At 27.9% G+C, this 18,608-nt stretch overlaps 1 protein-coding gene across 1 annotated transcript; it reads left to right on the top strand.

Moving 5' to 3' along the window:
- The first annotated feature begins 4,539 nt into the window (after nucleotides 1-4,539).
- LOC113372305 (innexin inx3-like) lies at nucleotides 4,540-12,495 on the top strand. Its single transcript, XM_026612629.1, is given in 7 exon segments — nucleotides 4,540-4,637; nucleotides 9,661-9,824; nucleotides 9,889-10,151; nucleotides 10,610-10,828; nucleotides 10,902-11,297; nucleotides 11,726-11,735; nucleotides 11,738-12,495. Coding segments are annotated over 6 exon segments (1,233 nt in total). The 5' UTR covers nucleotides 4,540-4,637; nucleotide 9,661; the 3' UTR covers nucleotides 11,920-12,495.
- Nucleotides 12,496-18,608: the final 6,113 nt, after the last annotated feature.

Here is an 18,608-nt window from a genome sequence, read left to right on the forward strand (position 1 = left end):
AAAATATATTTTATGATTATTTTTGTAATAAATCGTCATTTTATTCCGCCGTGTATAACCTTCAGGTTTCGTTATCAAAATGATACTGTTGCTTGTCGATCAGGCGCAAACAGACCGAGAAAATGAATAAATGATATTTGTATGGGTAAAGGAAATATTTATGTGTATGTATGTTAAAATATGACTTTGAATGGCGTGCTAGAGCTCCTTTTTTGCTAATTATTGGCACTTTTATTATAGAAACATATATATTAATACTTTTCTACGTTTTGGCTACAGTTTTGGCTTTTATTCAGTGGAAAATTACTTAAGACTTAAAGAAAGTACAAAATAACTTGTAAAAGATACTTACACAATTTGTTTCCCATAAAAATATTCCTACATCATGGATTATTAGTGTTAGTTATTTTTTTTAATATTATGCTAGATAATTGTAGGTAGTCTTTAATTTTGCAGTTTTCTTTGTATTATTTGTTTCATAAATTTTATATCTTTATTAAAACTATTAATTAAAATTATAAAATAAAATATATTTCCTGGTGTTAAACTTTACAAAAGTCAACTTACTATTTCTACTATTAGTCTTACTATATTGAAAGTAAATTCAAATCCATTAGAGCCTATTTAAATTATTTATGGGCAAATTATATTCATAATTTTTTATAAAATATTATATATATATATATATATGTATATATAATGAAAATTATGATTATAATTTGCCCATAAATAATATAAATAGAGCCTATTTATATTATTTATGGGCAAATTATATTCATATTTTTTTTATAAAATATTATATATATATATATATATATATATATATATATATATGAGTGGATGAAAATTTCATTTAATTAAATTAATTATTAACTTAAAAATATTTATATATTTTTAAAATAAATTTATTTATATTTTTTCTTTACAATTTTATTTGTAACAAATTAATGATGCAAGTTTTATTTATAAAAACTAGATTTTGATATTTTAATGCAGAAAAGTGCAAAATTTTTGGTCAACCGGTTTAACGGATTTTGAATTTTAAAAAATTGCTCAAATTAAAAACCGTTTTGCTTAATTTTTGTACAGATCGGCCGGGCCGTTTCTTCGTAATCCATTATTTTATTACGAACATCCTAAAATATTATAGGCTTGTGAAACTTTGTCAATTTTACTAGTCTACTTTCTCTATTTTTTGGAACAAAAGGCAACTCCAGAACTCATTTTTATTTTTAATAAAATTTGGATTTTGGTGATTCATAATTAGAACTTTATTATAACTAAAATGTGCATTTTTAACATTTTTTTGTATTCTTAAAAGAGAATTTCATGTTAGAGTAAATTTTAAAAAATGATTTAACATAAACATTTAACAGAGTTTCATATGATTCTAAAACAAATTCATCTTTTTATATATAACAAAAAATTAACTTTTATATTTAAGAAAAATTCTATTTTAAAATATGAACTTTATGGTAATCAAAAATGTACATTTTTAACATTTTTTTTCATATGTTTAAAAAAGAATTTTATTTTGATAGAACAGAAATAAACCTATAGGAGTGTAACAAATTAATATAATATTTAAAATATTTTATTATTGGAATATACATATACTTTAAAAACAAGTTTATCCCTCTATATGTGATAAATTATTGAGTTTTATATAAAAAAAATAATTATTTATATATTGGTTGCTCCATAGTAAGAAAAAAAGATAAGATGCATTTATAATATTTTATTTGGTTCATAAGTTTAAAATGAACTTTTATTTTTCTGTAGATTTTAAGAATTAGTTTGAAGTAAACATCTGATTTTAAAACAAGTTCATCTCTATATGTGACAAAATATTAAATTTTATATTAAAAACAAGATATTGATACTTTATAGAGATCAAAAATTCGCATTTAAAATATTCTATTTCTCTCATAAATTTAAAAAAATGTAGATTTTAGCATTGAGATGAAATGGACTTCGAGCATTTGCAAAATTTTTCTTTTTGATAAAAAATGTACATTTTTAATAATCTATTTTTTTAAATATTTAAAATGAAAATTATTTTTGTGTAGATTTTAACATTGAGATAAATCTATATATCTATAAATATCTACAGTGTATTTTTTTCTGGTCAAAACTCTGCATTTTTAAAATCCTATTTTTTCATATATTTAAAAAGAAAATTTTGTGTTTGTGCAGATTTTAAAAAGTGTAAAAATTTTCTTTCTGGTCAAAAATCTGCATTTTTAAAATCTTATTTTTTAATATATTTAAAAAAAATGCGTAGATTTTAAAATTGAGATGAAACGAGCTTCTAACAATGTAAAAAAATCTCTCTCTGTGTAGTATTAAGAATTCGTAGAATTAAGTCGTTAAAGTCATCTAACATCGTTTCATATATAATTCGATCATAAAAAAATTTAGAAAGTAGTCTTTTTCTCTAATCAATTCAAACTTGTCACCATAATATTTTCGCTGAGCCGAGCTTTTCGGTTTCCGTCCATTCGGGATGCATTCCCATTCCCTCCCATTCAGCTGAATGCGTTTGTTTGAATATTTTATTTTATATTTTGTATTTTATATTTTATAGCTGGCTCGGCACGAAAACTGAAACCAGTTCTGAGTTCTCTGACGGAGTCTCTCGGAGTTCAAACAAAAATTCTGCCCCGAGGCCCGACATGATAACACTACTGCGTCCACGTTGTTCTGTCTCGTTCGGGCGAAGGGACAGAGGTGAGGAACCCGAGGTGAGATAGTTAAGAAAATATATTATTAGTTATTAAGGGTGGTCCTTAATATGGATTTTTTGTGAATTTTCTTGCTCCCAGGGACACAAATGCTTCCAAATTGATTAAAAAATCTCTGAAAATTTCAGCTCTTGATATTAACTTTAAGATAGTCTGCACTCCGACCAAAGTTTCTTATAGAAATAACATGGGTAGAATTCTATTTGGTTTATAACTTAGCGAGAAGTGAATCAAATTTTTTAGAATAGTATTGTACTTGCTTTTTTGGATTTTAAATAATAAAATTACAACAAAAATTTGATATATTTTATAAAATAACTATTTACTTAGGAAGAAGAACTAGGAAACTTTGTTTGGATTGAGGACTACCTTAAAGTTGATATTAAGAGCTAAAACTTTCAGAGAATTTCGTTTATCAATTTGGAAGCTTTTGAGGTCTTAAGAATATCCATTCTAAGGACCACCCTAATATATATATCTTGATAGTTTTATCGACATAATTAAAATAATTAGCAGCCCATTCGTCAAAATAAAAAAAGTTATAAGAAAAATATTATTTATTAATTCTTCGAGAGAAAAGTAACACCAAAAAATAAAAAAAAACACTAGACCTAGTTTTAAAAAATATATTTTTGAAACTTTTATAAGAAAAATCCATACAACTAAAAATTTTAAATAAATAATACAGCAGAGGGCATGATACCTTCTAGCAAATGTTTATCAGTTCAGAATTGCATTAGTTAATGAAATGTAATAAAAAATATCTTTTTTAAAACTAATTTTATGTTAAGTTACCTATGTTAAGTTTTTGTTTTTGTCCTGGTTGATTTGCTGAGTGATGACATACATCAAGCTTCGAAAAGTATAATTAATATATAATATTTTTAACTATATATATACGGGGTTTCCCAGAATTGATACTTTTAGGATATTCGATTTTTTTTTATCATGAAACTATCAAGTATTTTACCATTTTACAATCCTGAATAAATTCGCCAACTTTTGATGAAACTTGCCAACACACTTTACTACATATTTTTCAAGAGAAGACTTTCAAAGTTAACTAGTTTTGAACATTTAAAATTAACAAAAACCTTAATTCTTGAAAACTTCAGACGATTGTGTCATTATTCTGGCACGTTTTGCCTTGACGTTGAGTTCTGAGATACCCTGTCTATTATAAGCGTTTGTATGACGCAAGTCAGTGGGGCATCGCGCTCATTAATTTTTTGCAAAGATCGGTTGGGTCGTTTCTTTATAATTAAAGAAACTTGGTTTGAACCTCCATTCTAAAATATTATAGGCCTAGGAAATGTGGTTTGTTTAGGAATATTTATTACCTTATCAATCTTCAGTCTTCTTGAGCAATTTAAAACTATCTTCAATTCGATTCAGGATACAGGTTTCTATAGGCCTTCCTTAGAGTCCATATCTCTGATTCATACTCTGATAGCTCTTTCTCTTAGTTGCTATATAATAATCCCTTTATTTATTCATTTGATAACTTACCTATTGCTTTTATCTTTTCTAGAACCTTATCACACTACTCCAAGGTATGCATTACAAATACAAATTAAAATTCTATAATTTTCATATAAATGTTTTTATTAAATTTGTCTTAAGTTTTCCTCCCCTGCCCCTCGACATATGGCACGTAGTTCTTTTACCATTCGTCCCTTCTCTCCATGGTATTTCCATGCACGCAGTTGTGAATTGCCAAGAAGGCAAATGCAATATTTCCAACTCGAAATTTTTCTACTTTTATAATAATAAAGATACAATTGTGAAATTTATTAAATAAAAAAGACTGATAATTGGTTAACAAAAAATTTAGATAGTATTTATGCTAAAGTCTGTGATAGAGTTTTGTGATTTTTAAAAAGGACCTGAAAGGTTAGTAACTTTGGCTTGGGTATAATATGGGTATAATTTGGCTTATATATATATATATATATATATATATATATTTATATATATATATATATTTATATATTATAAAAGAATAATTAATATGAGAAATAAGAGCAAATGGATTTTATATTATTTACAATATGATGAAATAATTCTATTGCATTTCTGGCGTTGTTTATAGAGTAGAATTATTTCACCAAATTATTATGAATGATGAAAAATCTGTAAATAAAGCAAACTGTTTTTTCTTTTATAAAATATCATAAAATACATATATCTATTGCATTTTATTTCTTTGGTAATATTTTATCCTAATTCAAATTATATACATACACACACACATATTTGTATAGATTTTCTTGTATTGTGACTGATTTTCGTAAAAGTGTGCAGGACACGTGTTTTTAACTGATGAATTATAAATTTTTTTGATCTGGTCAACAAAATAATGATTCTCTACATTTTACGAGCATTTTTAAATTTGAGAGAAGTTAAAGCTATTTTTCTGACAATATTTTACTTTTTTCCTGGTTACTTTAAATATTAGATAAGTCACTTCCTTTTTGGTTTAAATTTTCCCACATTGTCAGAGATGTCCTTAAATATGGGCAGGACAACATATGTTTTTCCTAGATTTATTATAAATATTTATTTGGTCAAAAAAATCACTCATTTTCTACATTTTTTTAGTTTCTTCGAATTAAGAAAAAATTAAATCTTTATTCCTATTTTTCTAATTTATAATTGATCTCCTTATATAGGTACAGGACATATTTCTCTCTTCAATTCATTATAAATATCCATCTGGTCAAAAAAGCCTCATTGTGTAATTTGCTCCTGATTATTTCAAATATTAGACAAGTCACTTCCTTTCTTAATCACATTTTCCTAAATTGACAGTGATGTCTTTAAATACGTTTAAGCAGGGCATATGTTTTTCCTAGATTATTTATTCATCCTTATTTGGGCTAAAAAATCACTCATTCTCTACATTTTTTCAGTTTGTTTCATTTAAAAAAGAATAAATCCTTATTTATTCATATTTTTCTAATTTATGGTTGATCTCTTTAAATATATACAGGACCTATGTTTGTCCTGAATTTATTACTAATATTTACCTGGTCAAAAATGCTGTTGTTACTTTTTCTCTGGTTACTTTAAATATTAGACAAGTCACTTCGTTTTTCAATCACACTTCCTAAATTGTTATTAATATCCTTTTAATATATCTTGGATATGTGTTTTCCCTAACTATATTATAAATATTTATTCCTCCAAAAAAGAATATCAGTGTTTTGGAATTTCAGAGAAGTTTCCTCCTTTTTCTCCTAATTTGGTGGCCTTAAATATATCCAGGGTTTATAAATTCTCTAAATTTATTCCATTTTTTTTTAGATTTTACAAATATTATACAAGTTACATTTTATAGCCTGATTTATGGCAGATTTCTTTAAAATTACGCAGAACATATGTTTCTCTTTTTTTTGAATTTTAGTATAAATTTTATACATCTCTTGGATTTATTACAAGTAAACAAATGTGTTGACTGAGCTTTTTAATACAATACATGTGTCACTCTTACATTTATTTTAATAATCCATCTAATCAAACAGAATAATGATTTTTTTTATACATTTTCCTTGGTTCTTCACACAATAAACAAATGCACATTCAAATTTGCTCTAAAATCTCGTAAACATATTTTTTCCTGGATATTATAAACGTTTCTCTGTTTTATAATATTGGTCAACAGAATAATGAGTCACTTGATAGCAATTATAGAGATATCTCTATAAAGTCCTTGACATACAAACGTTAACCATTTATTATAAAATTATTGAATATTTGTATTGAATTGTAATATAAACAATAAATAAACAATTATAGACAATTATTGACTCAATATAGTTCATCTTTGTATTAAAAATTAAAAAAAGAAAAGAACAGTAACTTGTCTAATATTTGAGGAAAATGGGAAAGTATAATGATTTATTATTCTATTAACCAGATAAATATTTGTAATAGTTTTAAAAAAGCACCTGTTCTGTACATCAATAAGTATAATATTATATATTAATAATAAAACTATTATATTTATAGATAATTAAGAAATTTAGAATTTAAAAAAAAATTATTATAAAACAATGTAACTTGTCTAATATTTGAAGAAGCTAGAAAAATGTAGAGGGTGAGTTTAGTGAAATTCTGTCCCAAAAAATGTTTTTTCCCCTAAATTTATTATAATGGACTACTCTCTACATTTTACTAGTTTTTTCTAATGCATAGTTAATATAAACTTTTGACTTTTTTATAATGTTTGTTGGCAGAATAAGGACTTATATAATTTTGTCAGAAATATGTAGTAACTTGAGATTATTTTAATGTTCTCCTGAGTACTTTATGTTTAAGAATAATAATGCAATTTTATTACACCCTCAGTGTACAAATAAATTTAAATTCCACATTAGTTGCACCTTAGTCTTGCCAGGAAAGGTTATTCACACCGTCTTGGTAGAAATGCAAAATGGTGAATAAAAGATTTCCAAAGAAGACAAGACGTGTCATGGTTTTTGTTCGCGGAATTCGAATTCGGAGAAATCATTATAAAAGATATATATATTATAAAACACCTGCGGTTGATATAAAAAATATGGCATTCTTTTGTAGTGATTCTAATCATCTAACTTTAGGTGTAACTGGCATTTTTGAATGTAGACTAGACAATCACTTTAACTCTATGCAAAGTTTCACTTATTTCAAAGAAAACACGTCTTGACCGATCTTTACCAAAAACCAACCAACTTTTCCTTCGGCTGATTTAAAATACATATAAGAAATTATTCACTAACTGGTTTGAAGTATGTATTTCCTATTAATTATGCACCTCTATCTAAATTCCTCTAGTGTAATGAAAACATCATTGACGTGTTCCAGAGTTGTTTTAGAGTATGTCGAGATAACAATAAGTAATTTGTTTAAACAAACCGTTTGTTTGTTTAAATAATCTACACTCGTACACCAAAATGAATTCATTGCAAATGACGTGAATAGAACTAGGGCCAATAACTCCGAAAAAAAAAATCAATTAGACATAAATGACAAGTAATATCTTATCCCTGGAAATGTTTTTTTCTAAATTTATTATAAATTCTTATACTTGGCAGAAAAATGGTCATTCTCTATATACAAGTTTTTGAATGATTTCCTTAAAAACATGTAGGACATGTGTCTTTCTTTAATTTAAAAGAAATGTTTGTCTATTTTATATTGTTGCTTAACCAAAAACTTATAAGTTTTTATTCAGAAAGAAATATTAACTTGAGATTGTTTTAAATATTTGCATTAAAGTTTTTCTGGACAGTAATGATAAAATATGGATTTGTTTTCAAATACTGCATTCATGATAAAAAACTCAACTTATTAGACTAAATTGTTCAATTTGAAATCTTAAGTCAAATTCATGAACTACTCTTAATGCTTTTTTAAACACGTTTTGGATCAATTTGAAATTTTAAGCATGGAAAAATACTATCTATGCCTTTTTAAACACGTTTTGTTTGATTTGAAATACTAAGTCAATTTCATGTAAAAAATACTATCCAAGCTTTTTTTTCACAACTTTTTGTTAAATTTGTAATTTCAAGTCAAATTCATGAACTACTATCCTTGCTTTTTCAAACATGTTTTGTTTAATTTAAAATTTTGAGTCAATTTTATGAAAAAATACTATCCTCGCAATTTTTTTTAAGACTCGTTCTATTCAATTTGAAATTGCAAGCCAAATTCATGAACTTCTTTGCTTAAAAAGTAAATCAAGTAGGGAACATGTTTGTACCCAAATGACTTCTATTCTTATCAATCTTATTGTAGAGCAAGATTTAAAATGAGTAAGATTTTTTTCTACCAGCACCCGCACTAAATCTCCTCACGAGATTTGATGTTTTATTTGTATTCAGATCTCGAAAGACAAATTTACATAACATAACTGTATATATGGGACTAAAATATATGTGAGGCGTAGGTTTTTAAGAAATTTACTATTTAGAGAACATTTCGACATACTTCTTTTCAACTCTCTTAACATCTTCAAAGTCAAGATCAAGTTCAATGAATTAAATAGAATAATGGAATTCAACATTGATTTTTAAAGGTTTTCTGGTATTGTTTATATGAAAAATTAAGTTCCTTTCTGTTCAGATATATAACAAGCACATTTTGAAAATAAGAATATGTATGATAACAAAAAAGCTCACTGTGCCTCTAAAAAAAGTCTTTTGAATTTAATTTATTTACTCCATTTTAGTATTAATTTTTTTGTTAATTCAACTATGTGTATATGTTAATTAATACCTCTCGTTTTTTTGTGTTTTATTTGATTTATTTGTATGAACTGAAGATGGGTTGAACCAAGATTCGAAAAGTATGCTATTCTAATAGACATCCTTCTTCATTAATATCATCATATGTATATATATATATATATATATATATATATATATATGTGGGCAGCAATAACAGAGAAAATTTAACTTTATTAATTAAATTAATTGACATCAATTAATTAACTAAACGAACTTAAATAAATGTCACCTTCTTCACTAATTAAAAGTTGCCTTTTAAATAATTATCATTTCTTATATTTAATTAATGCCTAAATATAGAAAATAAAAAATAGAAAATATTATATTATAAATTATACAAAAAATAATAATTGAATATCAAAGATTTCCATAATTCTTATTATTAATATTCCATAATTCTTTTATTAGTTAGTTATTATTATAGCATCTTATTATTTACACATTTCAAGAAATTTATGCAATTTGCCTTAAGGCAAAAATAAAAATGCGTTTCTCATAGTTTTTATTTTGTTCAATTTTTTTTTTGAAAAGTACTATTTTTGGAATTAACAATGTTTTCCAAAAAAAAAGTTATATTTGATTTAATCTGGTATCTCTAAATGAGGTATGACTATAATTATTAATTATTATTTATCTTTTACCAGGATGGCCGTCTTCGGACTGGTGTCCGCCGTCGCAGGCTTCGTGAAAGTTCGTTATTTAATCGACAAGGCTATTATTGACAACATTGTCTTCCGATGCCACTACAGGATCACCTCTGCCATTTTATTTGTCTGCTGCATCATCGTCACTGCCAACAATCTCATAGGTAAATAATAAATACTACCTTATATCATCATCAGGCTGTACTTACAAAACTATCCTTTACCCAGGTGATCCGATATCATGTATAAACGATGGTTCAATTCCAACCCATGTCATCAACACATACTGTTGGATTACGTACACTTTTACACTGCCCGGGACTACACATTTGTCACCAATGCACCCTTCGCACTATGGTCTCGATTCCAAGACTGCAGCACAACATTATACGGGGTCTGAGGTTGCTTTTCCTGGTTCCGGAAATGAGTCTGGTGAAGAGAAGAGGTTCCACAGCTATTATCAGTGGGTTCCTTTCATGCTGTTTTTCCAGGTAATAAAAGATAATGTAAAAAGTAATAAGACATAATATGTAAAGATATATTGCACTGAAGAATAAGTTCTGAAAATGTTATAAGTTGTCTGAAAATGTAGTAAATTGTCTGAAAACGTTGTGAGTAGTCTAATGATGTTGTAAATATTCCAAAAATGTTGTAAATTGTCTGAACATGTTGTCGATTGTCTGAAGATGTTGCAAATTTTATGAAAACTATCTGGAAAACAAAGGTAATATATCTAAATATTCTGCATCCTAGTCTTGTTGCAAGATTTTAATATTTCTGTACTCAAAAATATTAATTACAAGAAGCAATCAATTAACAAATTTAAGCAGCAATATTAATAAAGTGTGTCATTAGAAAAACAATATGAGTTTTCTAAAAATTAATTTCTATCTCTTACTCTTTATTTTCACATTTCAAAGTAAATTTTATTAATTTTTTTTTTATTAAGGGTATCTTATTCTACATGCCACATTGGATTTGGAAAAACTGGGAAGAAGGCAAAGTACGAATGATATCAGATGGCATGAGAGGTGTCCAGATTCAAACTAGAAGAGAAGGCGGTGGAAGACATCAACGCTTGGTACGATATCTTCTCGAGACCCTGCACATGCACAATGGCTACAGCTTTGGATATTTCTTCTGCGAGTTCTTGAACTTTGTCAATGTGGTAAATAAATAATTGATAATTATACTTATTATTGTTAGTGTAATTGTTTTATTAATTCATTCCTTTATTCCAGGTTGGCAATATATTCTTTGTAGATCTCTTCCTCGGTGGTGCTTTCTTGACTTATGGTACCGATGTCATCCGTTTCTCAGGAATGAACCAAGAAAATCGATCAGATCCAATGGTGCAAGTGTTCCCTCGGTTGACTAAATGTACTTTCCACAAGTTTGGTTCTTCGGGAACGATTCAGAAGCATGATGCATTATGTGTGCTGGCTCTGAATATTTTGAATGAAAAGATTTATATTTTCTTGTGGTTCTGGTTTATTATTCTTGCTGTGCTCTCCGGATGTGCATTAGTTTACTCAGCAGCTGTTGTGATGATGCCAACGACCAGGGAATTTATTTTGAAGAGGAGATTTAGATTTAATTCTATGCAGCATGTGGAAACTTTGATTAGAAAGACACAGGTAATAATATATTCTACATCACTAGCTATCTTAACACACTACAGCAATGTGCCACTATGTTTTATATACTTCAGTAAAAAATTGATAAATTTTACTAAAATCTGGTATAACCTATTATATACACTTCCATATTAAAATTTGGAATAATTTGTAGTTAAAATGCGTACTTTAGTATTTTTTTAATTTGCAATACATCGATTTGGTACATTTTTTTTACTTTTCTTCAAATAACTTTTAATTTTTATTCCGGAAAATATAAAATGTTTACATTAATAAAAAATAGATAAAATTCACTACAATTTAGTCATAAATTATGAATAATTTGAAGTTGAAATGCGGACTTTAGTACTCTCAATTTTCCCACTGTACATATCAGTAGTGTTTTAATACAAATTTAATTATTTTTACTAATTGTGCATATTTATCAGGTTGGAGATTTCTTCTTCTGCACCTTCTTGGTCAAAATATGAACATTGTGCTGTTTGGTGAAGTGTTAAACGAATTTGCAAGAAATCTTCATTCTCCAAACGGAGGAGGACACTCACCATCAGCTCCTTCAACTTTGGAAATGTCACCAATTTATCCGACAATTGAAAAACCAGGAAAAGAGACTGAAACCTAATTGAAGTATAAAATTGGTAAAATATTTTATATATTTGTACTTATCAGATTTTAAATTCACTATTGGATATGAAAGATTTCTCAATTATTATTAGTATAATATTTTTATTTTTATTTTGGTCCCAATTTAGTTAAAAAAAAAATTGCTTCCCAGAGAGGCTGTGATATAGAATCTCATATAAATTGTCAATTTTAATCTAAAATGGAAAGACTCGACGGTTTATTTTATGAAAATTAAGGACCAACTATTTCAATTGACCACACGCACAGTTGAAACATCAAAACTGATCATTGTGAATGCGTGAATAATTATTACTTAAGTATTTTAATTTCATGTTTAGGTAGTATTTTTTATTATAAATATTAGATTTAGAAATGAAGAATGGTGCTAAAATTTTGTTCCTTTGAATTTGAATGTGTAATTTAAATTGCATACAAATGTTTTATACAAAAGTTTTACACACTTTTTAATGAGTACACGTAGTTTGTTAGTTAGCTTGTGATATTGTGACACAAACGACAGAAATTGTTTACCTATCTACTTATCTTTTATATAGTATTAATAATTTAGAAAATTTAGTTCAGATGGATTTTATTCATTCCTCTCTTACTATTAAAACATAGCTGTATTAGTTTAAGTTTATTTTAAATTCTAGCAGTATTTTAACATTAAAATGATAAATGTTTTTACATCTTTTTATATATACATAATTATTAAATAATAGAAGATTTTGCACTGACAAAATTTATACAAATTTTAATAAAATAAAACAATGGACTTCTGAGAATTGTTTTGTTGTATGATGAACCTTTTAATTATCTTATATTTGTATAATTTTTGCATGATAACATCTAATTATCATATATGTGTGGAATAAAACATAATGTATATAAAATTAATATAAAAATTCAAATTGAACAATCAGAAACAAATATTTTGTGCTGGAAGAAAAAGTTTCACACTAATATTTGTTTTTGATTTTATATAACTACAATCGAAACTTAAAAGCGACTTAAGTAATATTATAATATCTATCTCATTTTTACATGATAAATTAATAAAATCATAAGTATTTATCATTATCATCTTTTAGAACAAATTATATTAAGCGATGATAATTTTTAGTTTTGAAGTTTGAATTTCGCGCATTCGACTTTCACTTCACTTCACTTCAGTTCTTCATGACAGTTCGTCTTTGATGGCGGCCATTTTTATAGGGAAATTTGTAAAAGTCGCGTGCTCGTTAATTAATTAGTGTTTTTAATTAAATTCCTAATTAGTTTTAATCAAATCATAAACTAAATTGCTCTACTAATTATGCTTATCAATTTGACATAAGATTTGTGTGTGATGATATGTTTTTAGAGCAGATATGTGATGATGTTCTTCAGCCTTAACCTATGATCTTTAATTCTAATTAATTTTATAATCAAATACATTATTTACAGCTTCCAATGTATCCTTTATATTTATTCATATATGCAATCGTCAAATATGTATATGTATATATGTGAGATTCCAAAGGCTGCAAGTACTTCAGTAACATATCTGTATATTGTCAAATTCTAAATCGTCAATTCTTTTACAAAATTCTCTAATGTGTTCGTCGCGAAGTGTCGTGTGTTGAGTCACGAAGACTCCACTTGGACATTTGCATATTGTAAATTATGTGTATAAAGTCAGTGTCCAAAGTAATGTAATGTAGTGATTTACAAGTGCCTGGCTTTGGAACTTCTAGCAGATGCTTTGGAGGTTTTTTGAGGAGGAGATTTGGATTCAATTCTATGCGTCATTGTGGAAACTTCAATGTAAGTCCAAGCAATCTTCTTACACAACGTGTCTATGAATACTTCTCTGGAATAATATACAGGAATTCTGTAGAATTTACATTAAAATTTATATGAATAATAAAACACCCGTTTAGGCAGAAGGATAAACACAGACTAACTGATTATGTATTTAAACTAATCACATGCATTACAAAGATTATAATAAGCATAGAACATAGAGAGTTTTGTATCAATCTTCAACAAATTCATTGCACAACGAATAATGCTCTGATAATGTTTTAAAACATATAGCTTTGACTTTGACTTTCTTGTATTTGTTTTGTATAAATTAAAACAGCCTGTATGTATTTCAGTGAATATTTACTGACTCGTGCATGATTTGTATTTTATGCACATGCATCTGCTAGTTTATTTATTTATATATTTTAAGCAATTGCATTGTAATATTTGTGATACCGATGCTTATGTCTAAAGCTAGAATTCATTTCTTTTCAATCTATTTACATTGCGGCTTATATATTAGTTAATTTATTTAATGAAGGGCTATGTTTGTTATTATGTAAGTTCAACTATATTTAGTCATCATTTTTGTAATTCTGGTAACAAATAAAGTACAGTTTACTCTTTGTTTGCATATAACTTTAGCAGATGTTTGTGCATAAATATGGAATATCACTTGCAATTTTGTGATATCAATCTGATGTATTAGACACACTTTGTTTAATTATTATTATTTGCAAGTGATGTTTAATAAACATAAAAATAGTTTTATACAGTTCGCTGCGGGGAAAACATATTGATTCTTTTTTCTTTTCATTTATTTAAGCGGGGCTTATTATAATTTTTTAATATCAATATGATATAATTGAAATTAATTAGTTTTTTATTAATTAGTAAACGACAAAACAAGTCGGTTTTGCTTTACATTTTTCAGTCAATCTAATATTATTAAAAGTCTTGAAAGAAACTTGGTTTTATATATTTGTTGAGCCACTTTTTGAGTGCTGAGTTGGCATTTTTCCTTGTGGAACTCCTAAATTTATAGTACTCAAGATAGAAGTCTTGTTCTTGATAGCATTTCAACAGCAAATATATCTCACACGTCAAAGATTTTCTTCTATTTCATAAAGGAAAAGTTATTTCATCACAAATTTTTTTATTTAACAAAGCTTTGTGGATGTTGTTTGTTATTCGGTGGTAAAAGATTTCAAAATTACATTTCTAGTATAGAGATTTATGAGTTTTCCCTGTAGCGATATTGACTGCATGCACATTCTCATTGATGACAACACGATTGCTGGTTTTGATCAAAATACTTAAAAGACTCAATATGAATTTCCAAACTGTTAATTAAATGCAACTTTTATAAGTCTTTCATTGTAATTTAGTAATTTAGTAATTTTGTTTTCAATTTATGTGATGATACTGCTACATTGCTAAATATAGCTTTTTATTATTTTATTGCTAAAAACAATTTCGATCAAGACATGCAATCAATGATGATGTAGTTTGATTAAGGTTTCAAAAAGTTGACTTGAATGATTTCACAAAACATAATTTTGATTACAAGTATATTTTTCGATTCAATTATTACATTCAATTTTTAAATATTAACATGTTCGACGAATTCAGTTTTCAAGTTTCTGAGCATTTTTTAATATTTCATTTTATAAGTTTTGTTGAAATTTTTTATAACTATTTCCAATGCTTTGAATATTGTTCAAGTCAACTGTATTTGTTTGTGTCTCGATTAATTGTAAAGGTTTCACATGTTTTATCAAGTCATATAAACAATTTTGATTCGTTTAATATTATTTCATTTCATCGATTAATAATTCATTCGAATATTTTTTTTTCTTAGTCCAAATTTTCTGATTATAATTCTTTCGAATAATTTTTTTTTCGAAGTTCTTTCAGATAATTTTTTTTTTTCTAAGTCCAAATTTTCTGAAACCTTTTCGATTAAGACAGACGAGTTATTTTTGCATGCTATATTATCCCAAAGCCAACATTCGAATGAATGAGGCTCACATTGAATATTTCACAACGAGAAAATTTTATTGGGGCAAAGTTAAAAAATATTTTAACTAAGTCCCAGTAATTTTTTCTCGTTGTGAAAATTTCAACGTGGACTTGATTTCATTCGAGTGTTGACTTTGGGAATTGGTGTGAGGGAACACTAAAAAACATAAAAAAGTTTCAACGCTGAACAGAAAAGAAAAAAATTGACCTGGGACTTAGGGGGTTTTTTTTAGGCTCCCACCTCCCCCTTCTCCCTCCTCCTTCTCCCTCCTCCTCCTCCTCTTTCCCCTTTTTTTTCCCTTTTTTCCGCTTTTTTTTCACATTTTTTTCCTTTTTTGGTGTTGTTTTTTTCGCATGTTGTGGTTTTTGGGGTAGATTTTTGGGCTCGCATGCATCTTCCGCAATGTGTCTCTCTGCGTGTAACCCTCTCGCATCATGGACCTCAGGTTGACCATCACTTGGTGTGTTCGTTTCAGGACCCTTTGCGCTCGCCAACAGCCAGCCACCAGCACTGCTCCATTTTTTCTTCTTCAGAGTTCCTTGTCGTCGCCTTCAGCTGGACTCGATCCGTCTCACCTTGTGCCTGCCTCCAGAGCGATTTCACCGAGTTTGCGGTCCCTTAAACCACTCGGCTATTTAAGTTATTGATGATAAAAGTTATTTTTATTCCTATATTATATTAATATTGAATTTTAATAAAGAATATGTCTCATACCACATCTCTCTTATTCATCACCCTTGTCTACCCCTCTCTTTCCCCAGTTATTTCCTCTTTTTTTTTTTTCCATGTATCTCTCTTACAGTCAAGTGCGAAGAACCTTGAGTTTTTGTTTTTCAGAAATATTCTAAGTGTCAAGGTCGAAATGCGCCACCTGAATTTAATATTTTGAACTAATATTTGACGATTCCGAAAAACTAGGATTCGATTTTTTAAGCCGAGTCTTTGGGAATCGATCCGAGGGACCTTTAGCCAGTCAACGTGATGTCGACGACTAAACGCTCTCGGCTATTCGATTAATACAGAAGACTAATTTTTTTGGAAACGCTTTTGTCTAATTCAGGAAGGACTGTTGAAGGTTGACAGCTCCAAGTATTTTGCGAATACCTTTGCATCAGGCGCTCCACTATAGCTATTTAAATTTAATCAATCCGCCATCTGAATTTAATTTTTTGAACTAACATTTGATAATTTCGAAAAACTTCATGATGGTTATTTTTTATATACATACATTTACTTCTTCTGGGATCGATCCGAAGAATATCCAACTACCACGACGACCACTTAACGCTCTTGGCTATTTAGTCGTTTGATAAAAACTATTTTTAATTGGAATGCCTTTTGTCTACTAAAGATTTGGTGGTTATTACATCTCGAACTTGCACTGTTCTATACATTCTAATGCAACTTGTTTTTATCTATTATCTGAAGATTCGAACTACAGCACCATTTTAGCTGGATAATTGCTGTTGCTACTTAACGACCTCGGCTATTCCTATCTTCAGCGAAAAAAATTTAATGGGAAAGTCTTTTGTCTAGTTTGAGGTACTTATTTATGAAAAACAAATGGTATTTTCTTTTTTATCGTTTAGGAGATTCGAACTACAGAGTTCATCATCTAACAAATGCTACTAAACGACCTTGTCCACGTAGTTGTTTCACAAAACATGTGTTTGAGTTCTCATAACGACTTATATTTTGTCTTTGATATTTTATTAATTTTCCAACCACAACTCATCGTTTATTTTCTTACAGCTGCATTCAAGTACACTGAAGGACGCACGATCTGCTCTGGACAACTGCATTGAGATCACATCATCAGGATTGGGATTCGAACTGGTTGACCCTGGACTTCTGAACTGGTGAAATAAGTGAAGTCCTTCAGCCGTTTCGGCTACCGAGATTCAAAATGGCCGTCGACTATATGGGAGGACACTGAGAATGGATTTCTGGCAAATGTGGGGGTGAAAAAATACTGGAAATTGAAAAAGTTGCCGGAGGGGTTGCAGAATGATGGCATACGATTCTTCAGGAATGTACGGATTTCGAGCGGGGGGTTCCAGGGGGGAGAATTTTGTCCGTTTTTTGCTCAGAACACCCCAAAATGATGATTTAAAAATTTCACGTGTATTTGGGGTTCTTCAAACCCTAATGTTCTCTTTTACATATTAGCAAGAAATTAAATATACAATTAGCAATTATTGAGCAAATAGTTTATGAATATAATAATTAAATTGTCAAAATTGCTTTTCATACAATATATAATTTAATTGAGTGTGTTTGAACTTATAAAAATTGGACCTAAAATTATTATTATTGTTGTAATATGTATTAAATATATATTTGCTTAATATTGTGTAAACTATGCTATGTTGATTTAAATAAATATATAAATTAAAATGCATAAATTTCTTTTATTTATATTTTGTATATTTAATAAAATTTGGTATATGATTTAATTTGTATTTTATGAAGACTTAAAAACAGTCTATGTAATATTTATCTTTTTCAGTATTGTCTATTTTTCAAAATTAAATAATGTATTTATTAAGCAGTGTATGGACTCCCTAATAAAATTGGTACAGTCACCTCAAAATTGTTAAGGAGTTGTCTGCGCTCGCAATTATCTCTCAATGTACTGATATATAACTGGCGATGGAGTCCCTAAACTACACACGTATTCATGATTTCACCACTACATACATATTCAATGCACTCACACATACACAACGCGTATATCTCGTTCCCAACCCGGTCCACATTTATATATCGTCCATACAAATTTATAAGAGATTTATATATATACATGGCGACTTTCCTTATAATTATATATCGTGTATATATGGAGTGTGTTGGGTTGCATATACAGCTAGGCGTTT

Source organism: Ctenocephalides felis, unplaced genomic scaffold, assembly GCF_003426905.1.
Source record: "Ctenocephalides felis isolate EL2017-DRISC unplaced genomic scaffold, ASM342690v1 CF-g0.4_SCAFFOLD_01604, whole genome shotgun sequence".
NCBI lineage: Eukaryota > Metazoa > Arthropoda > Insecta > Siphonaptera > Pulicidae > Ctenocephalides > Ctenocephalides felis.